This window comes from Chamaea fasciata, unplaced genomic scaffold, assembly GCF_029207755.1.
Source record: "Chamaea fasciata isolate MVZ Bird 193981 ecotype frontalis unplaced genomic scaffold, bChaFas1.0.hap1 SCAF_16, whole genome shotgun sequence".
Lineage (NCBI taxonomy): Eukaryota > Metazoa > Chordata > Aves > Passeriformes > Sylviidae > Chamaea > Chamaea fasciata.
The window spans coordinates 14,753,855-14,770,764 of NW_027094101.1; the positions used below are offsets into that span (position 1 = coordinate 14,753,855).

The following is a 16,910-nucleotide window of genomic DNA, read 5'->3' on the forward strand; positions in this document are numbered from 1 at the left end:
TTGGAATAAACCGGGGAGCTTGCTCCCAGCATTGGGGTGCTGCTTCCCGAGCCCACCGCATGGAAAAGAAGGGAAGAATCCTCCTCCAGGAGCTTGGTATGAAGTGGTTTGTGCCTCTGTTTTGTTCCAGTGCCCTTGCTGGTGTCTCAGCCTTTGGACACTGCAGGTGCCGTCGCTTCCCCAGGAGCTTTTTCCAGAGGAAAATATTTTTCCTCCCAGTGCCGGGGCCATTCCTTACAATTCCTGGCAAACGCCGGGGCCTGACCTCCTCCCCTTGGGCGCTGAGCAGCCTTGAAGCCCAGCCAGCAGCAGCTCTTGTGCTCCCTGGAGATCAGGGATTTGAGGATGCACTTTGACCCGAGTGCTGTCACCCTGACAACACCCCCCGGGCAGGTTTGGGGGTTGCTTTACAAAGCAAATTGTCCTAAGCTATTTTTAATCCCTCCTTCGAAGAACTCATGTTGCAGCTCCAGGCAGGAGTGGACTTCCAGATGATTTTATTCGTTGTTTTTTCGTAAAACTGAGCTAAGCACCAGGGAATGCAGTTGCCGCTTTTTGGATTGGAGCTGTTCCTGCTGCCATTCCTGAGTGAGGATTTGGCATGGCCCAGTGGCATCTTGTGACACCAGCATGGGAGGAAGATGAGGAGTGAGATCCAAGCCTTGCCCACTTCCCCAGCACTATTCATGACCAGAAGACTGGAAGGAGCATCTCAGCAAGGAGCTGGTTCTGGAAAAGACTGTTTTTTCTCAGCAGGGAGAGCCTGCAGCCTGTCCCCTGGGGGTGGGACATGGTGGCACAGCCCTTGTCTGCTCGTCCTGTGGTGACACTGATCCGTGACCGCTGTGGTATGGTGGCAGCTGGCTCAGACATGGATCTAAGGAGTGATCTCCATGAGAAGTAGAGAGAGCTTGTTCCTGTCCCCAGCCACTGCAACAGTGCCATGCTCAAAATCCAGACAGGAACACCACCAACAGCTCCTAAAGCCTCTGAGGCAGGAGCAGGCAGCACTTCCCCGCTGATCCGGAGCCCCGCAGTGGGATGGTGGCTGTGGAAGGGCAGAAGGATGGATTGGTCAGTGGGATCATGGCTGTGGGAAGGGCAGAAGGAGGGATGTGCCATTGCTCCCCAGTCCGTGGGAGCTCTGGGGGTGGCAGGGGAGGCCTGGGGTGCCGTGGGGTGCAGGACATGTGGCTCAGTCTGCCGTCAGCACCGAGCTGGAGCCCCCCCAGGCTCCCTGCTATTCTTAGCTCTTTCCTTGGGGATCGGTTTTCAGGCAGGGATCAGCGGGAGAGCGGAGCGTGGCGGGGGGCAGTGAGCTCTTCCCTGCGTTATTCCATGTGCCTTGTTATTCCTCGTTGTTGAACAGGGCAGTGGCCCCTCTCCTGCCCTCTCCAGGGGTTTGGGGGGTGCATGCCAAGGGCGCTCCCTGCCCGAGCAAAGGATGTGCCCCGGAGTCCATGCAGTTTCCTGTTTCCCTGGCTCTCCACTGTCAGCTTTTCTAACTCTTTCCTGTTTTTTCTTCATTTTGCAGCCCAAATAAAAGACTCTCCAGCAAGAAGGTGGCAAGGTAAGCTCATACTCCTGTCATTGTTTGCTTGATCCATGCGAGCTGCCGGCTCCGTGGAAGGAAAACTCAAAATAAGCTTGGAGAGTTCTGGATATATTCCATAGTTCTGGGGAAAAGTGGGTTTGATTCCGGTATATTTTTTCTGGAATGGGGGTTGCTCACTCGTCCACACAGCTGCAGGCTGCTGGCAACCTAAATTCCTTCCAGGACAAATTAGGGGGGCTTTTTCTCACGCTCTGTCCTGCCAGTGCCATAGCAGGGGGCACATGGAGGAGGGAAGGAGTCTCTAGAAGGAAATATCCCTCTGGGATGTCCCCTCCCAGTACCACCATGTCTGTAGAGTTCTACAGGACCAGAGCAGTCAGTACCCCCACCTGGAGGGATTCTCCAGCACCCCAAAAATTCCAGCTGCTTTAGACAGCTCTTGGTCCTGTTTTACTTCACTCCGTGTCACCCTCAGCACTTGGCTGTGTGGGAGCAGCTCCCCCTGCTCAGCCAGGAGCTCCGGGGCACCTGGGCGGGCTGCAGGTAACTCTGGTTGGGTGGTTTAACCCTGGTTTAGCCCTGGTTTAAGCCCAGGTTTAATGCTGTGCTGCTTCTGTCCTGCATGACCACTTCATGGAATGTCAGTCACCTTTTCCACATGGGCATTGTGATCCCTGACTGCACAGGGATATTAGATATATTGGATATATCCGGGCTCACTTTTCCTCTCCCAGCTCCCCCATCCCTCCTGTTCCCATGCTGTCATGATATTAAGGATAAACTGAGTCAGTCTTACCTCTACTGTTCTGCCTCTGCCACCCTCAGGAGGGAGATTTCCCTCTGCGCTTGTTGGATTTCTCCTTGCTGGTTTCCCAGCAGGACAGGGACACTGTGGAGGAACAGGCAGCTCAGTTTGGGAATGTTCCTGTTCCTGACACTCACTCTGCTCCCTGTGCTGACCCAAGCAGCTTCCCTGTACCTCTTCCTCCCACTGTGCTCTCACACCTTTCCCTTCTCCATTTTTCCTGCACTCAGCAATCTCCCCTGGCACAGTTCCCCCTCCTGGAAAGGAAGCAGATCCTTGATATTACATTTCCTACTTCCACTCATCTTACTTTCTCGAGCTTTGTTAAAAACACTGGCAGGAAGGAGGGCTGAGGGGAGCAGCCTGTCCCCAGGCTTCCTGTTTTAGGACTCGTTTTTGTCCCGTGCCTGGCACAGATAATTTGGGGAGGATTTGAGTTAAATTTTGGGAATGAAGATACCCTGTTTTATGGGGGATTGAGCCCTCCTGGCCCTTTGCTTTTCTGAGGCAGAGATGTGTGGGCTTGGGTAAATATTACTTAATTGAAAAGCAGTCAGGTTTGGTTTGTGATAAGGAAGCAGATAACAGGGTTTTGCCGAGCCAGATCCTTAAGCTCAGCCCAAAGCAAATCCTTTGTTGCAGATACTGTAATTATTGAATAATTCCAAAGCATTTGCTTTTAGAAAATTGATTTTGTTTTGGTAAGGGCTCTTTCTTCATTTTTGTTATCTGGGTTCTGCTCATGCCAAGAAATCTCAGCTGCTTAAGCCCTGTTGTGCTTGGCACGATTTAAATGACAAATGTGCCTGAGACTTTAAAATCTAAATATAAACCGAGTGTGAGGATGCAAAATCAGCCTGTGGTCTCTTGGTAAATGCCAGTTGTGCTTAGTGAGTCCTGGCATGAACACACTGTGTAGTGGGAGGAATTTGAGAGCCAATGGTACAAATTCCTAAGAAAAACTGAGGTTTAAAGAGTCCTTCATGGTTTTGTCATCCATCCCCTGCTCAGAGCAGGGGAGCAGTGTTCTCCTCCTGCCTGGGGTCCCAGGGCTGGAACACACCCCCTCTCCAGAGCAGATCTGCAGCCTCACCAAGGGTGAAGCCCCAGCCAGCCCCTCCCCAGGGTGTCCTTTAGCTTGTCACAAAGCTGGGGACACCGCTGTTATGAGGCCTCGTTAATGATTAGCTCACCCTGGGCTGGGGGGGTCACAGCAGCCTCGGGGGGGTTTGCCCCCTCCCACCCCTTACACCCCCACTTCTTCCCAGCTTTACTCCCACTCCCAGTGGTGACTGGGAGCACTCTGGCCTTTGCTGGATAACCCACGGCCTTGGGACCATGCTAAAGAAAGAAAGTGGGAAGAGGGAGCTCTTATCTCTCCCCATTCCAAAGAGCAAGAGCAATGATCCCGGTGTGAAGTCCCAGGAGCGTGTCCACGTCTGCCGTGCAGGCGCTCCAGGGGCTGGCTGGATTTCCTGGGACAACTCCGTGGTGAGGGGGCACGGCTGCTGTGCCGGGGACATCCAGCATTCCCAGGAGCAGGGCTGATAAATCCCTTTGGCAGAGGCCGTGGAGGGCGGGAGGTGGCGGCCGGGCCGGCGTTCGTCACCTGGTGTCGCCATGGTCCCGGTGCTGGCGCTGATGCCGGTGCTGCTGTGGGTCGGGGTGGTTTGTTTCTGTTTCAGGCAGCTGCACCAGACGAGCTCTTTGGCCGTGGGGGTGATGGAGGAATCCTACCGGGAGAACCTGGAGTGCACGGATGAGGACATCACAGACAAGGTGAGGGCTCCTCCTTCCCTTCTTCCTCGGCCTGTGCCACCAGGATCGAGCTGGTTTTGCGCTGGTGCCGCTGAGTTTTTCTGAGGCGTTGAGAGGAAAGAATTCCAGGATAAGGTGGGAGCGGCGCTGTGTTACCCTGCAGGATTCAGTGCCTTGCAGTGCTCCAATGTCCCCAGGCAGGATCAGGCTGAAGCTCCTCTCTGTGGGTAGACGGGTGCAGATGGGACACGGGAAGGAAGGAGGAGAGCACTCCAGGTGCCGTGCAGGGTCGGGAGGTGACACTGGATCCTTCTCCGGGGGCAGTGGCTTCCCCCAGAGTGCTGGGAGGGAAGGAATGGGCTGTTCACAGGCAGCATTTTCACTTCTCCTTCACACAAGGAGATGTTCTCAGGTTCTGCTTTTCTGCGGCAACTCACCCAATGTGAAACAGAAACTTCCTCTCCTTGGCACACTCTGCTCGTGCTGTCAGGGTAGAGCAGATTTTGTGCTGGTGCTGATGGGTTTTCCTGGGGTGTTACGAGAAAAGAGTTGTAGGATAAGATGGGAGCACAGGAAAGATTTTGTTTGAGTGTCCCTAGTTAAAAAAACAGCGAGAAGAAGTTATGGGAAAGAACCTAAGATTGTGTAGATGTCTACTGAAGTCCTGAAACTCCTTGGAAATGGCTTTATAGCTCTGGAATATGAATGTCCTGAGGAGCTGTGTGTGAAAGAAAAATGTGTATGTGTGTGGCTGCACTTGGAAACAATTATAGTGCAGGGAAGACCTTTAAAACTAAACAAAAATCAACATTTTTCCAAGGCTGGAAAGTTGAATGAAATAGTTGAGTTCCTTAAGGCATTTGACTTGGGAAGCCTTTGATGGAAAAGGCACTGCTGGGAAAGGCCTTGTGTGTCTGCATGGCCTCTTGAATACTCCCATGTCTCCTACCCTTCTCCCAGAGCCAGGGTTTGGCTTTTCCAGACATGCTCCTCATTTCTTCTCCCCCAGGATTGTTTTATATGGAATTTGAATGATTAAAATGCAAATACAGCTGGAATAAACCCTGTACAGGTATGGGGAGAAAATCCTCACCTCTGCTCCTTCCCCTCCAGCTGGCATTGATCCTTCCATCTGTAAATCCAGGGTTTCCATCCTGTTCCGGGCAGTGGAGAGTTATCCATGGAGCTCTGGAGATCCACCTCTAGACTTCTTTTAGGATGTCATCAGGAAGGGGTCAAGGAAAGGAAAGAGTGAAGTGTTTGACCCCGAACTGGTACATGGGAGCCAAACCTGGGAAACCGGGGTCAAAAGGATGTTTTAAAGAGATGTTTTAAATCAAGGCACGACTGCCCAATTCCACTGGGAACCCTGCTTGTTTAGGGGTGTTGTGGGGGCTGCTCTGGCTTTGGGGATGCCCAGGGGCTGATCCATGTCCCTGCTGGCAGGTGGTGTTCCTGGAGAAGCGGGTGACGGAGCTGGAGAAGGACACGGCTGCCAACGGGGAGCAGCACAGCCGCCTCCGGCAGGAGAACCTGCAGCTGGTGCACAGGTAAGAGCCTCACCTGGGGAGCCTTTCCCCCTCCACGTGCTCCAGCTCCCTTCCCAAATCCAAACCACAGCCCTTTCCAGGGATATTGACTCCATCCCAGCTGAGAACAGGACACAGTGACATGGAGATTTTATATTTTATGTGCCTGCGTTCTCTGGAGCTCCAGGACTTGGCTTTTGGTTATTTTTACGAATGGCTTTTAGTTGCTGGAGCTGTGTCAGGGAGGGTCAGGCTGGACAGCGGGGAAAGGTTCTTCCCCCAGAGGGTTCAGGCACTGCCCAGGCTCCCCAGGGAATGGGCACAGCCCCGAGGCTGCCAGAGCTCCAGGAGTGTTTGGACAGGACCCCCAGGGATGGCCAGGGTGGGATTGCTGGGGAGTCTGTGCAGGGCCAGGAGCTGGAATCAATGATCCTTGTGGCTCCCTTCCCACTCAGGATGTTTCATTATATTTTTTTTTTTAATGTGCTTCCCTGCTCCATGTGTCCCTCCCAAAAGATCTCTGAAACTCTGGGTCTTGGCTTTTATATATATATATATATATATATTTGTATTTGTATTTATATTTACTGTATTTTCCTGCCCCATATGCCCCTTCCAAATGGTCTCTGGAGCTCCAAGGCTTGTGTCCTGCCAGATCCTGGCCAGGGTGCAGCCCTTTGGATCCCACATGACATAATCCCTGTGTGTGCTAATCTGCCAGGCTCTTCTCTCCCAGCATATCCTTACCCTGGGCAGATAAACCCAGCAGAGTTTATCTATAGGGCTGTAATTCTGTTAAGTAACAGTCACATCAAGGAGCTGAGCCACTCAAACAAAGGTTTCCCTAAGCCCTGATAAACTTGGGAGCAGGGGAAATGTTTTCACTTCAGCAGCTTGGCCTGGAAGTGTCCGCTGGCTCTGGGTGAGCTCTGTGCTGGGGAGGAGTGGGATCAGCTAGGAAAAGCCTTCCTCTGGGAACAGCCATTGCATAAATTCCAGCTTCCCGCTTCCATCTCTGGAAGTGCTCATGGCCAGCTTGGACAGGGCTTGGAGCAACCTGGGATAGTGGAGCCAGGCTGGGAGAGCTGGGGGTGTTCACCTGGAGAAGAGAAAGCTCCAGGGAGAGCTCAGAGCCCCTGCCAGGGCCTAAAGGGGCTCCAGGAGAGCTGGAGAGGGACAAGGAATGGAGGGACAGGACACAGGGAATGGCTTCCCACTGCCAGAGGGCAGGGATGGATGGGATATTGGGAAGGAATTGTTCCCTGGGAGAGTGGGGAAGCCCTGGCACAGGGTGCCCAGAGAAGCTGTGGCTGCCCCTGGATCCCTGGAAGTGTCCAAGACCAGGGGCTTGGAGCAGCCTGGGATAGTGAAAGTTGTCCCTGCCCATGGCAGGGGGTGGAATGGGATGAGCCTTATGGTCCCTCCCAGCCCAAACCACCGTGGAACTCTGTGATCTGCAGTTCTGCTGACACACAGGGAAAGGTGACCTGCAGATCCCCTTTTTTTTTTTTTTTTTTTTTTTTTTTTTTGCTTCTCTTTTTTTGTTGGGATCACAGAAGAGTGAAAAGAAACAGGATTGAGGCTGTTGCCTTTTCTTGGAGCAATGAGACCACTTCATGCTGGAAACAGCCGAAGGAGGATTTCTCTGCCATGACTACTGCAGGGGGAACCACAGCCCTGGGATTTACGTTTGGATTAGATGTTCTTAAAGGTCTTTTCCAACCTCAGTGACTCTTAGATTCCCATTAAGATATGCGTATGTGTGTGGCTGCACTTGGAAATAATTCTAATGCATAGAAGACATTTGAAAATAATGAAAAATGAACTTCTTTCCCAGGCTGGAAATTGAATAACATGCTTGTGTTCCTTAAGGCACCTGACTTAGGAAACGTTGGATGGAAAGGTGCTGCTTCTCCCGCTGCATCTGCTGGGATGCAGGGAAGCTGTTTGAGATGGTGATTGGTGTATTTTCCCTGGAAGCTTGTTCTATTTTACCATCTGCTTCTCCCAGCTCACCTGAGGGGTGGGAAAGGGACTGGGAAGAGAATCTGGCCCCTCCCTTGGGATGGCAGCCTGCTCCAGTGGGCCTGAGGAAAGTTTAATCCCCTCTTTCTTGTCTCTGCAGGGCAAACGCGCTCGAGGAGCAGCTGAAGGAGCAGGAGCTGAGGGCTGACCAGACCCTGCTGGAGGAGATCAAGAAGCAGAGGGAGCTGCTCAGCAAAATGGAGAGGGAGAAGAGCATTGAGATCGAGAACCTGCAGGCCAGGTGGGGCTGGGAGGGGCAGCTCTCCTGCAGCGACCCCAGAATCTGTGCACAAACAGCCTTGAGGGGACAGAGGGAGCCAGGCAGGGGGTTTAACTGGTTCAAGGTGTGACTGAAGTCACCACAAACCCTGAGCTTTGGGTTGTTTCCACCTTTGGCCCACAGACCTCATCTTGGATTCTTTATTTGAGCTGCTCTGATGCATTTTAAGTTTAGCTCCCATCCTTTATCCATGTGCCTGCCCTGCAGTGTGGGGATGAAGAGGGGATTTATTAATGCCTCTTCCCATAAATGACCCCTTGGAGTACTTTTAATGCCCAGATGTTTTCCACCTTGATGGAAACAGACAAATACCTGGGAAAGAAGAATCCTCCAAAGAAGCAGAGTGTCCCAGCCAGGGTGCTTCATGCTGCCTGTTGGATTCCAAAGGAAGAGGTGGGAGAGGCGTCAGTTATTTGACAGGGTTTTTCCACCTTTCCCAGAATGTTTTGCTGTTGTTCATCCCTCGCAGTCCATGGAAGATGAAGACAGTGGGGTTTTACCTGGGAATGCAAAGCCAAAGCCCTCTCTGACCCCCTGTTCCGTTGTCTCTGCTGCTGAGGCTTGTCCAGGGACTGAAAATCCCTTGGAACAAGGAATAGCACAGGACCTGATGGATGTGAGGATTGTGTGGATGCCCCTCTCTGTACCCTGACAGCAGACATATCTCAGGGTTTGCCTTGAACAGATGAACCCCTGCTGGCTTCCCTTTGATTTAATATTCCTGAGGATGTTTTTTCCCCCACATGGGATGCTGGGTTGAGTCTCACCCCCATTCCCTTTGCAGGCTGCAGCAGCTGGATGATGAGAACAGCGAGCTGAGGTCCTGTGTCCCCTGCCTGAGAGCCAACATTGAGAGGCTTGAGGAGGTGAGGCCAGGTGGTGCCTGGTTTTGGGATGAAATTCTGGCTTTGGGATGAATTTCCATGAACACGGGATCCATTTATTGTAACAAACCATTTGCTTCCACTTTCCAGTGGCTGCAGACCCCACTTTGGACAGCACCATCCCACACAGTTACCCTTGCAGTTTCCCACTGTTCAGCATGGAAGCTGGGAATAAACCCCTGCTCCATCTCTCTGTGGCAGTGGCTGCTCGGGAGGGGACTCGTGCCCTCTTGTGGAAGCTCGTCCCCATCCCTGTGGCCAGTCCAGTGCAGGGGAGGAGGAGGAGCAGGGATGCTCCATCTCCACGTCCTGGGATTTGTCAATTGAGTTTTCAAAGATCCGTGTCACCCCCAGCCCCTCTCGCTGTCACCCTGCCCAGGATCCAAGGCCCTGCAGGGCTGGGGGCTTCCCCAGGCCCCTTGGGATGGGCAAGGGCCTCATCTTCAGGGACATTGTGGGTTACAGGTGGGACACCTGGAACAGGGGCTGCATTTTGTCTTTGCCAAGCTTGGGGCAAGAGTTAAGGTTAAAACTGAACTGAAATCAAACCTCCTCACCCAGCTGAAGGGCCTGAGGCATTTTATCCATGTTTAATCCCATGGGAGAGGATTGTGATCCCGCCTGATGTGATCTTCATCTGCCAGGACCTTGTGAGCACAGCTCAGGCTGGGGGCAGGAAAACCCCCGTGGTTCTGAGGGTGAATTCCCTGCTGTGGTGTGTTTCAGCCATGGGAAGTTGGTTTTGATCCATGCAGAGCCGTTCTCCTCCACAGTGAATGGGATGAAGGAGGAGCAAGAGGTGCAGTCACTGCCCCTCCCTGCCCAGGAGAAGCCTGGCTGATGAGCTGCTCTCCTGTCCAGTGCCCAAAAATCAGGATTTTGTTGTCAGTGTTGCCTTTCCTGCTGGTGTGATGCATCTGGCACTGCTCCGTGGAGCAGCACACCCCTGAGCCAGCATCTGGAGCTTCCCATGGAGCTGCTCCTCAGCCTTGCGTGCCACAGGCCATCCATCATCCATCCATCCATCCTGCAGCACTGCAGGGGATCTTGGGCCATTGCTGGAGTTCTGAAACCAAAACCTTCCCTGTGGAACTGGAAGCTGTGGGCCCGGGGAGGGGGTGAGCTGGTCACAGGCAGAAGGTGCTGCTCTAGGGGCTCTTGGCCTCTTCACCTGCATCCCAAACATTCAGCCAAGGCTTTGGGGAGGAGAAGGGAACAGAGCTGGGCTGTGTGTTTTCCGTCCCAGCTTGAACTGCTCTGTTCCTTCTTGGATCAGCCCTCAGTTAAAACCTTTCATATCTGAAACCAAGAGGGAGGTAAAGATCTCCGATTCAGGACTTTTCTGAAATGCAGATATAAGGAGCCTTATGATTTAATGTCTCTGCTTGGCCTGGAGCCCCCGTGCTGGCCCCAGCCCATCCCACGCCAGCATCGTGCTTCCCAGAAAGCAGCACAAGTGTGGATATTCATGTGGATTCACTCTGGAGCCATCCCTCAGTGCTGCCAAAGCCCCAGGCCCTGGGGCCCTGAGCAGATGAGGTCCCAGCATGCAGAGCCTCCTGGTGTGTCAGGAGAGGAGAATTCCCTGTGGAGCCAGGCCGGGCCCCTCACTGGGGCTGCTCGTGTCCTTGCAGGAGAAGCAGAAGCTGCTGGATGAGATCGAGGACCTCACTGTGCAGCTCACAGAGGAGCAGGAGAAAAAGAGGAAGATGGGGGACAAGCTGAGTCAGGAGAGGCACCAGTTCCAGAAGGAGAAGGAGTCAACGCAGGAGGTGAGTGGAGCCTGGGCCTGCCACAGCCCCATCCCCAAAGTGGGGGGATCTGGAGCAGTGGGTGCTGCCTGGGCAGAGGAAGGGGGTTCAGCAGCTGAGCTGCAGCACCTCAGTCACTTCTGCTGCTCTGAAATCCATCCAGCATTGTCCCTGCAAAGGGGGCTGTGGTGGCAGCCTGGCCCCTTCCTGCCTGGAAGGAGCAGTGGCAGAGGCACATGGAGCCACGAGGCAGGAGCAGAGGGGGCTGAGAGTTGAGTGCTTGGGAGCAGGATCACACCCTCCCAGTCCTCCCATCATCTGTGCCTGGTGATTCCAGCTCTGGTGGCAGCTTTGGGCCCCAAGTGGAGTTAGTTTTCACTGTGGTGTCACTGAGGGCTCTGGGGTGAGGAGGGAATCCAACCCTCTGGGAAGGACCCACGTTGCTGGGGGCCTGTGCTGCTGCAGACCCAAACCCAGCATCTTTGGCCCTCCAATAAGGTCCTTCCAGGGACCTCATGTGTTTCAGTAGCTCGTGTGTTTTAGTAGCTCCCCATCTCCTGCTTGCTGGGGGTGTGAGGAAGGAAGAGGAAACCAAGTGCCCCCCAGAAAGGAATTCAGTCATGTCGTGGTTTGGGTTGGGAGGGACCTCAAAGCCCATCCCATCCCACCCCCTGCCATGGGCAGGGACACCTTCCTCTGTCCCAGATTGCTCCAAGCTCCAAACAGCCTGGCCTTGGACACTCCCAGGGACAGGGCAGCCACTGCTCTGGCCAACAATCCTGCTGCAGCAATCCCTGGAGCTGCTCCCACAGCAGCCACATCCAGAGGGTGCCGCTGGATCTCCAGGGCCTGTGGCACTCAGCTGTCCCCTTGCCTTGCCCTGCAGCTCATCGAGGACCTCAGGAAGCAGCTGGAGCACCTGCAGCTCTTCAAGCTGGAGGCGGAGCAGCGCAGGGGCCGCAGCAGCAGCATGGGGCTGCAGGAGTACAACAGCAGGACACGGGAGACGGAGCTGGAGCAGGAGATCAAGCAGCTCAAACAGGTAAGGAGGGCTGGGCTGGCATGGAAATGATTCCCTGATGCCATGGGAGGACCAGCAGGTTCCAGGGGCTCTCTCCCAAGGGATGGGGTGGATCCAGGAGCTCAGTGCTGTCTCGCTGTCCTGGGAGAGGGAGGTTGGTGCTTTCTCAGCGACAGCAGGAGCCCTCCTCTCTGCTGTGTCCCCTGGATCTTCCCAGTGTATCTCATGCCTCCAGAGGTTCTCCTGAGATGGAGGCAGCAGCCCATGTGCTGTTCCCTGCTCTGTGTGAGCTGTGTTAGGATGAAAGCCCCTGTCTGCCTTTGCCAGGAGGGATCAGCTCTGAGTACAAGGTGCTCCAGCAGCATGTGGTTTGTGTGTGTGAACAGGATAACAGGAACCTGAAGGAGCAGAATGATGAACTGAACGGGCAGATCATCAACCTGAGCATCCAGGGAGCCAAGAACCTGTTCTCAGCCTCCTTCTCCGAGTCCCTGGCAGCAGAGATCAGCTCTGTCTCCAGAGATGAGGTACGTGCCGTGAGGAGCTGCTGGCTCAGACTGCTCCTTCCTGGGTGCCTCCACCTGGGGTGGCCTGGGAGGAGTTGATGTGCCCTGTCTGTGGCCCTGCCTGTGGCCAAAATTCCCCTGGAAGCTGGCAAGAGCAAAGAAATCCCCACACAATCATCTGCAGAGCTCTCAGGACTTACCCTGCCTGCTAGCCCCTCCCTCCTGGGACCAGGGAAGCTGCTCCCTGCCCATTTGCTGATTCTGGCAGCTCTGCTTTGCCTGCCCTGGGACAGCCTTCCGCTTCCAGGACAGAGCAGCCACCACGGGCTGTGTCCATCTGTCTGGAGCTGTCTTTAAACCCCTGAGAGCCAGGACATTCCCCCTGGACGTCCCAGCTCCTCCAGCACACGTTCTCCCTGAACACCAACCACGGGTGGCTGAGCCTGCACGAGCACTGGAATTAAATCAGGAAGTGGGGAAATACAGCTGGATATTTTGGGGATCCAGTGGAGATGTGATGCTCCCTGCTCTCCCCAGGGCCCCACCAGGCTGAGAGCTTGAGGGAGGACAGGAGTGAGCAGAACCAGTTTTCCCTGGCCACTTGAACAGGGTCAGGAGTATCCCAGTGCAGAGTGAAGAGCCATGGAGACACTCATGGATGCAGAGAGCCACGGGAAGCCCTCAGCAGTGCCAGGCAATGACCTCCCCTTCCCTTTCCTCCCTGTGCTGCAGCTCATGGAAGCAATCCAGAAGCAGGAGGAGATCAACTTCCGCCTGCAGGATTACATCGACAGGATCATCGTGGCCATCATGGAGACCAACCCCTCCATCCTGGAAGTCAAGTAACGGCAGCAGCTGCGCTTGTCGGGTGGATTTGGTGCTCTGAGAGGATGAAGAGGGACTCCAAACGTCTTTGCACTTGATGAAGGCAGAAGGAAGCCTCAGGTCGGGGGGTGACTGAGCCACGGACCAGGGAAAAGGAGAACCAGCAGCCAGGCTTTGTTCTGACTGCGTTATTTTGAAGCCCTTCTGGCTGCAGAGGGGTGAAAGGGAACCTGGAGAAGGGGCTCAGCAAGGGGACACTGCAGGAAGTGCCTGTGGCGCTGGGGACTGTCCCCACAGGCACCGGGCCCCTCCCAGGGATGCTCCGAACCGCGGGAGATCGTCGTGGAGATGGAAACAACAGCGCTGACTTTCCCCTGCTGCCCTGCCCAGCCCCAGCGTCTGCTGTGCCAAAGTGTCCCTGACACACTCACTGGGCAGAGCTGGGAACAAGGGAAGTGCGTCCTGGACTCGCACAGGCTTGGGGTTTGGTTTTGTTTTAGGGTTTTTGTTTTCTGTTTTTTTTTTTAATTAACTTAATGCAAATGTCCTCATCCAGCTGGCTCAGCCCATCCTTGCCCCGTGCTCCTGCTGGGGCCGGCAGAGCCCTCAGTGGCTGCATGGGCAGCCCGGGGCTGTTGGGGACAGGGTATGAGCACACTTGGTCACCTGCCTCCTTATTTATTTTTGCTGTCTGTGGCTCAGTACTGTCGGCACGTCTCGGCATCCCGGCTCCGCTCCCTTCTCCTCCCTCCTCCTCCTGCCGGGCTGTGCCGCTGAGGTGGCTCCGGGGGAAGCTGTCACTCGTCCCCAGCTGGGGACAAACACGTGGGCTCTGTCCAGCACCGGGGCAAGGCTGCAGCTCCTCACCCCGCACTGGAGGCGGGTCCTGGCCACCTCTCCTCGTCCCGGCGTGGGACACGCAGCACTTTGGGAGCTGCAGCGGAGAGGCCCGAGCTCCCCACCTCACCTCCCCAAGTCCCTGGCCTGGGGACATTGGCCTGTGCCATTCCCAGCCGGAGCAGGGCTCTGCTGGTGATAGCTGCAGCCCTGGAGGGAGAGCCTGCTCCGGCTGCCTTTCCCCTCTGGTCCCTGGGCTGGGGCGGGGGCTGGAGGAGCCGCGCTTATTCCTCATCCCTGGCCCTGGCCCAGGCTGGAATCTCGGTGGGGAGAGGAGCCGGGGAGCACCGCGGCAGCTCCCTGGGAAACAAAAGCCATGTTTACATCAGACGGCTCCGGGCTTGCTGGCACAAGCGGCCGTGGCGCAGCGTGACCCCGGGAGTGGCCGCTCTGCTCCCCTGGGCTCCCGGGAGGAGACAGCCAGCGGAATCCCAGGGCTTGGCTCCAGCCAGCGGTTCCTCTTCCTGCTTGGCAGGTTTTGGGAATGCCAGAACGGCCTGGAAGCAGAAGCCACAGCAATCCCGGGGGGGTGCCTGCTCCTCCCCAAGCCCCTTCCAGCCCTCGGGGTGTCGCTGCCTGGGGGACACGTGGCCGCTGTCACCGCCTTATCCTGGGGGACCCGGCCGAGCCACGGCCACCTCTGGGTGCTCATCCCCCAGAGCCCCTGCGGGGCAGCGGGGTCGGGGTGAACCCCAAAGCCCGGGGCAGCTCCTGCACCTCCAGCCCTCCCCTGCACCCAGCCCTCCCTGCCTCCCTCCCTGCCCCGAGGCCGCGGGAAGAAGCCACGTAATGTACATTTCCAGAGAAGCTTTGGGTGTAAATCAGTGTATACTTGGAGAGGGAAAATTTTTCTATCTTGTAGAGTAGGTATTTTTATAGAATGAAGGTTGATCCATTTTTTTAATACTTTAAAAGAAGAGAGAAATGTATCTGTGTATACACAAAAGCATATATATATATATATGTATAAATATATAAATATTGGAGATCTGCCTTTCTCGACTTGGGATCCCGGATCCCCAGGTCTCAAACAATCATTTGTTTTTTCCTGTCGCTCTCACAGAGGTACTGTAACTGTAAATAAGCACCGGGGAAAAAAAAAAAAAGTTTTAAGCAAACAAAAAGCACTGACTTGCACATTCACCATGCTTTAAAGTCCCTATGGAGAGAGAAAAACTACAACAAAACAAAAACTCTACATCCTGAAAATGTTCCTCTTTCCCGACCGGTATGTGAAGGAAGTCCCCCAAAAAAGAGGCAAAAACGGTATTGTCTTAACTGATGTATCAATTCTTGTCGGATTAAAAGCTGTTACTATTCCTGCCCAGAGACTTCTTTTTTTCCACGGAGGTGGATTGGAGCATCCTGATTATCTGAGTGCTGGATTGGAGCATCCCAAAGCTCCAAGTGCTGGATCTCCAGTGGGGCTGGATCGAGTCCAAATGCTCCTGCCCCAAGGATAGCCCTGATTTTGGGAGGATGAGGATGAGAGAGGCTGGACCCAGCTGGAATGCCCAGATTTGGGGAGGATGAAGATGAGGATGAGGGAGGCTGGATCCTGCTGATTCCAGAGGGATCAAGGTCGGAGGGAGCCAAAATCTCCCCAGCCAGCCAAGCTGTGTGGGAGGGAATGGGGGAATTCCCTCTTCACCTTCCTGGAGGATGCGGGTGGGGTGAGGGACCCTCGGAGCTGATCCTGCTGCCCAGGGCTGGGGCAGGCTGGGACAGGGACTCGTGGGTCTGCTCCAGGCAGGAACATGGAGCTTTCTCTTCCCTCTGCACCGGGAGAACTCCCTCGGAGCACTCGGCTGTTCTGAACTGCTCCAAAAATCCCTTAAACGCCCTCACCTCCCTGCTAAGCTGCTCCCCACCCCTCTAAGCCTCCTCCACCCCTCCCCACCCCTTTAAGCCGCCCCAAAGGGCCTGAACGTGCAAAATCCCCTCCCAGCTCCCGCCGTGCCTCCGGATGGCTCCAGCCTGTTCTCTGAACTGCTCCGAGCAGCCCTGGAGCTGCAGCAGAGCTGGGGAAATGCTCTGACACACCCTGAGTACTCTGGAACCCCCCAGATTGCTTCAAACTGCTCCACACCGCTCACAGCAGCACTGAGGCTCCAAAACATCCCCAGAGCTGCTCCGAAACATCCCTGACATGGTCCAAAATGTCCCTGATGTGCTCTAAAACATCCCTGAGCTGCATAAAACGTCCCAAAGCTGCCCAAAGCCATCCCAGAGCTCCTCCAAAACATCCCTGACATGCTCTAAAATGCCCCTGAACTGCTCTAGAAACGTTCCTGTGCTGCCCTTAACATGTCCCTGAGCTGCTCTAAACTCTGCCTGAGATGTCCTAAGCATCCCTGAGCACCTCTCAAACATCCTGGAGCTGCCCTAAACCACCCCTGAGCTGCCCTCAAACATCTCTGAGCACCTTCAAGGCATCCCTGAGCATCTGTAAATCACCTCTGTAGCTTTCCCAACTGCTCTACACCCTGCAAGCAGCTCTAGAGTGCACCAAAGATTTCCCTAAACACCTCTGGAAGAGCCTTTTAAAAATTCCTCTGAAATCTTGACCTCCAAAATCTCGAAGCTGCTCTAGAAATGAGGTGAGTAAAGAGCTCTGGGGGTGTTTCTGTGCTGCTGGGTTGCTCTAAGGAGCTGTAAATCACCTTTGAGCAGCTCAGGCTCTGGAAGGACAGAGCTCTGGCCGTTCCTGAACCACTTGAACTGCTCAAACAGCTCCAACCAGCCCTGAAAGGCACCAAGATTCTCAAACTGTCTCGAAGTAGCACTTGAAGCCCTCTAAACTCTTCCAAAACTCCTCGAAATAGCTCAAAATGGATCACGGAAAAGGTCTCGTGGCAGCTCTGAAGCTCTCCAAGCCTCCTCGATGCAGCTGTGAAACTCCTCAAGTGTCCCAACAGCCTCCGAAAGACCCTTGAAACCCCTCTGGACCTTCCTCATGTGCCTCTCAACAGGGTTAAAACCTTTTAAGAACATCCCTAAACTCAAACAGTTCGCAACCACCCTAAACCCCCTCTGAACAACATCAGAGGGGTATAGGCAACCCTGAAATGATT

The 16,910-nt window shown here is 54.6% G+C and overlaps 1 protein-coding gene across 6 annotated transcripts in view; it reads left to right on the forward strand.

The window, feature by feature from the left end:
• The window catches only part of RAB11FIP3 (RAB11 family interacting protein 3), a 73,860-nt gene extending 58,697 nt beyond the window's left edge, over positions 1-15,163 (forward strand). For all 6 annotated transcript variants that reach the window (XM_066198081.1, XM_066198083.1, XM_066198087.1 and 3 more), the window contains 9 exons: positions 1,535-1,570; positions 4,046-4,139; positions 5,565-5,668; positions 7,773-7,913; positions 8,737-8,818; positions 10,471-10,608; positions 11,474-11,629; positions 11,995-12,135; positions 12,847-15,163. In XM_066198081.1, the coding sequence (XP_066054178.1) occupies positions 1,535-1,570; positions 4,046-4,139; positions 5,565-5,668; positions 7,773-7,913; positions 8,737-8,818; positions 10,471-10,608; positions 11,474-11,629; positions 11,995-12,135; positions 12,847-12,960 (1,006 nt within the window). In that variant the 3' untranslated portion in view covers positions 12,961-15,163. The remainder of the gene's footprint in view (positions 1-1,534; positions 1,571-4,045; positions 4,140-5,564; positions 5,669-7,772; positions 7,914-8,736; positions 8,819-10,470; positions 10,609-11,473; positions 11,630-11,994; positions 12,136-12,846) is intronic.
• The last annotated feature ends 1,747 nt before the right edge of the window (positions 15,164-16,910 follow it).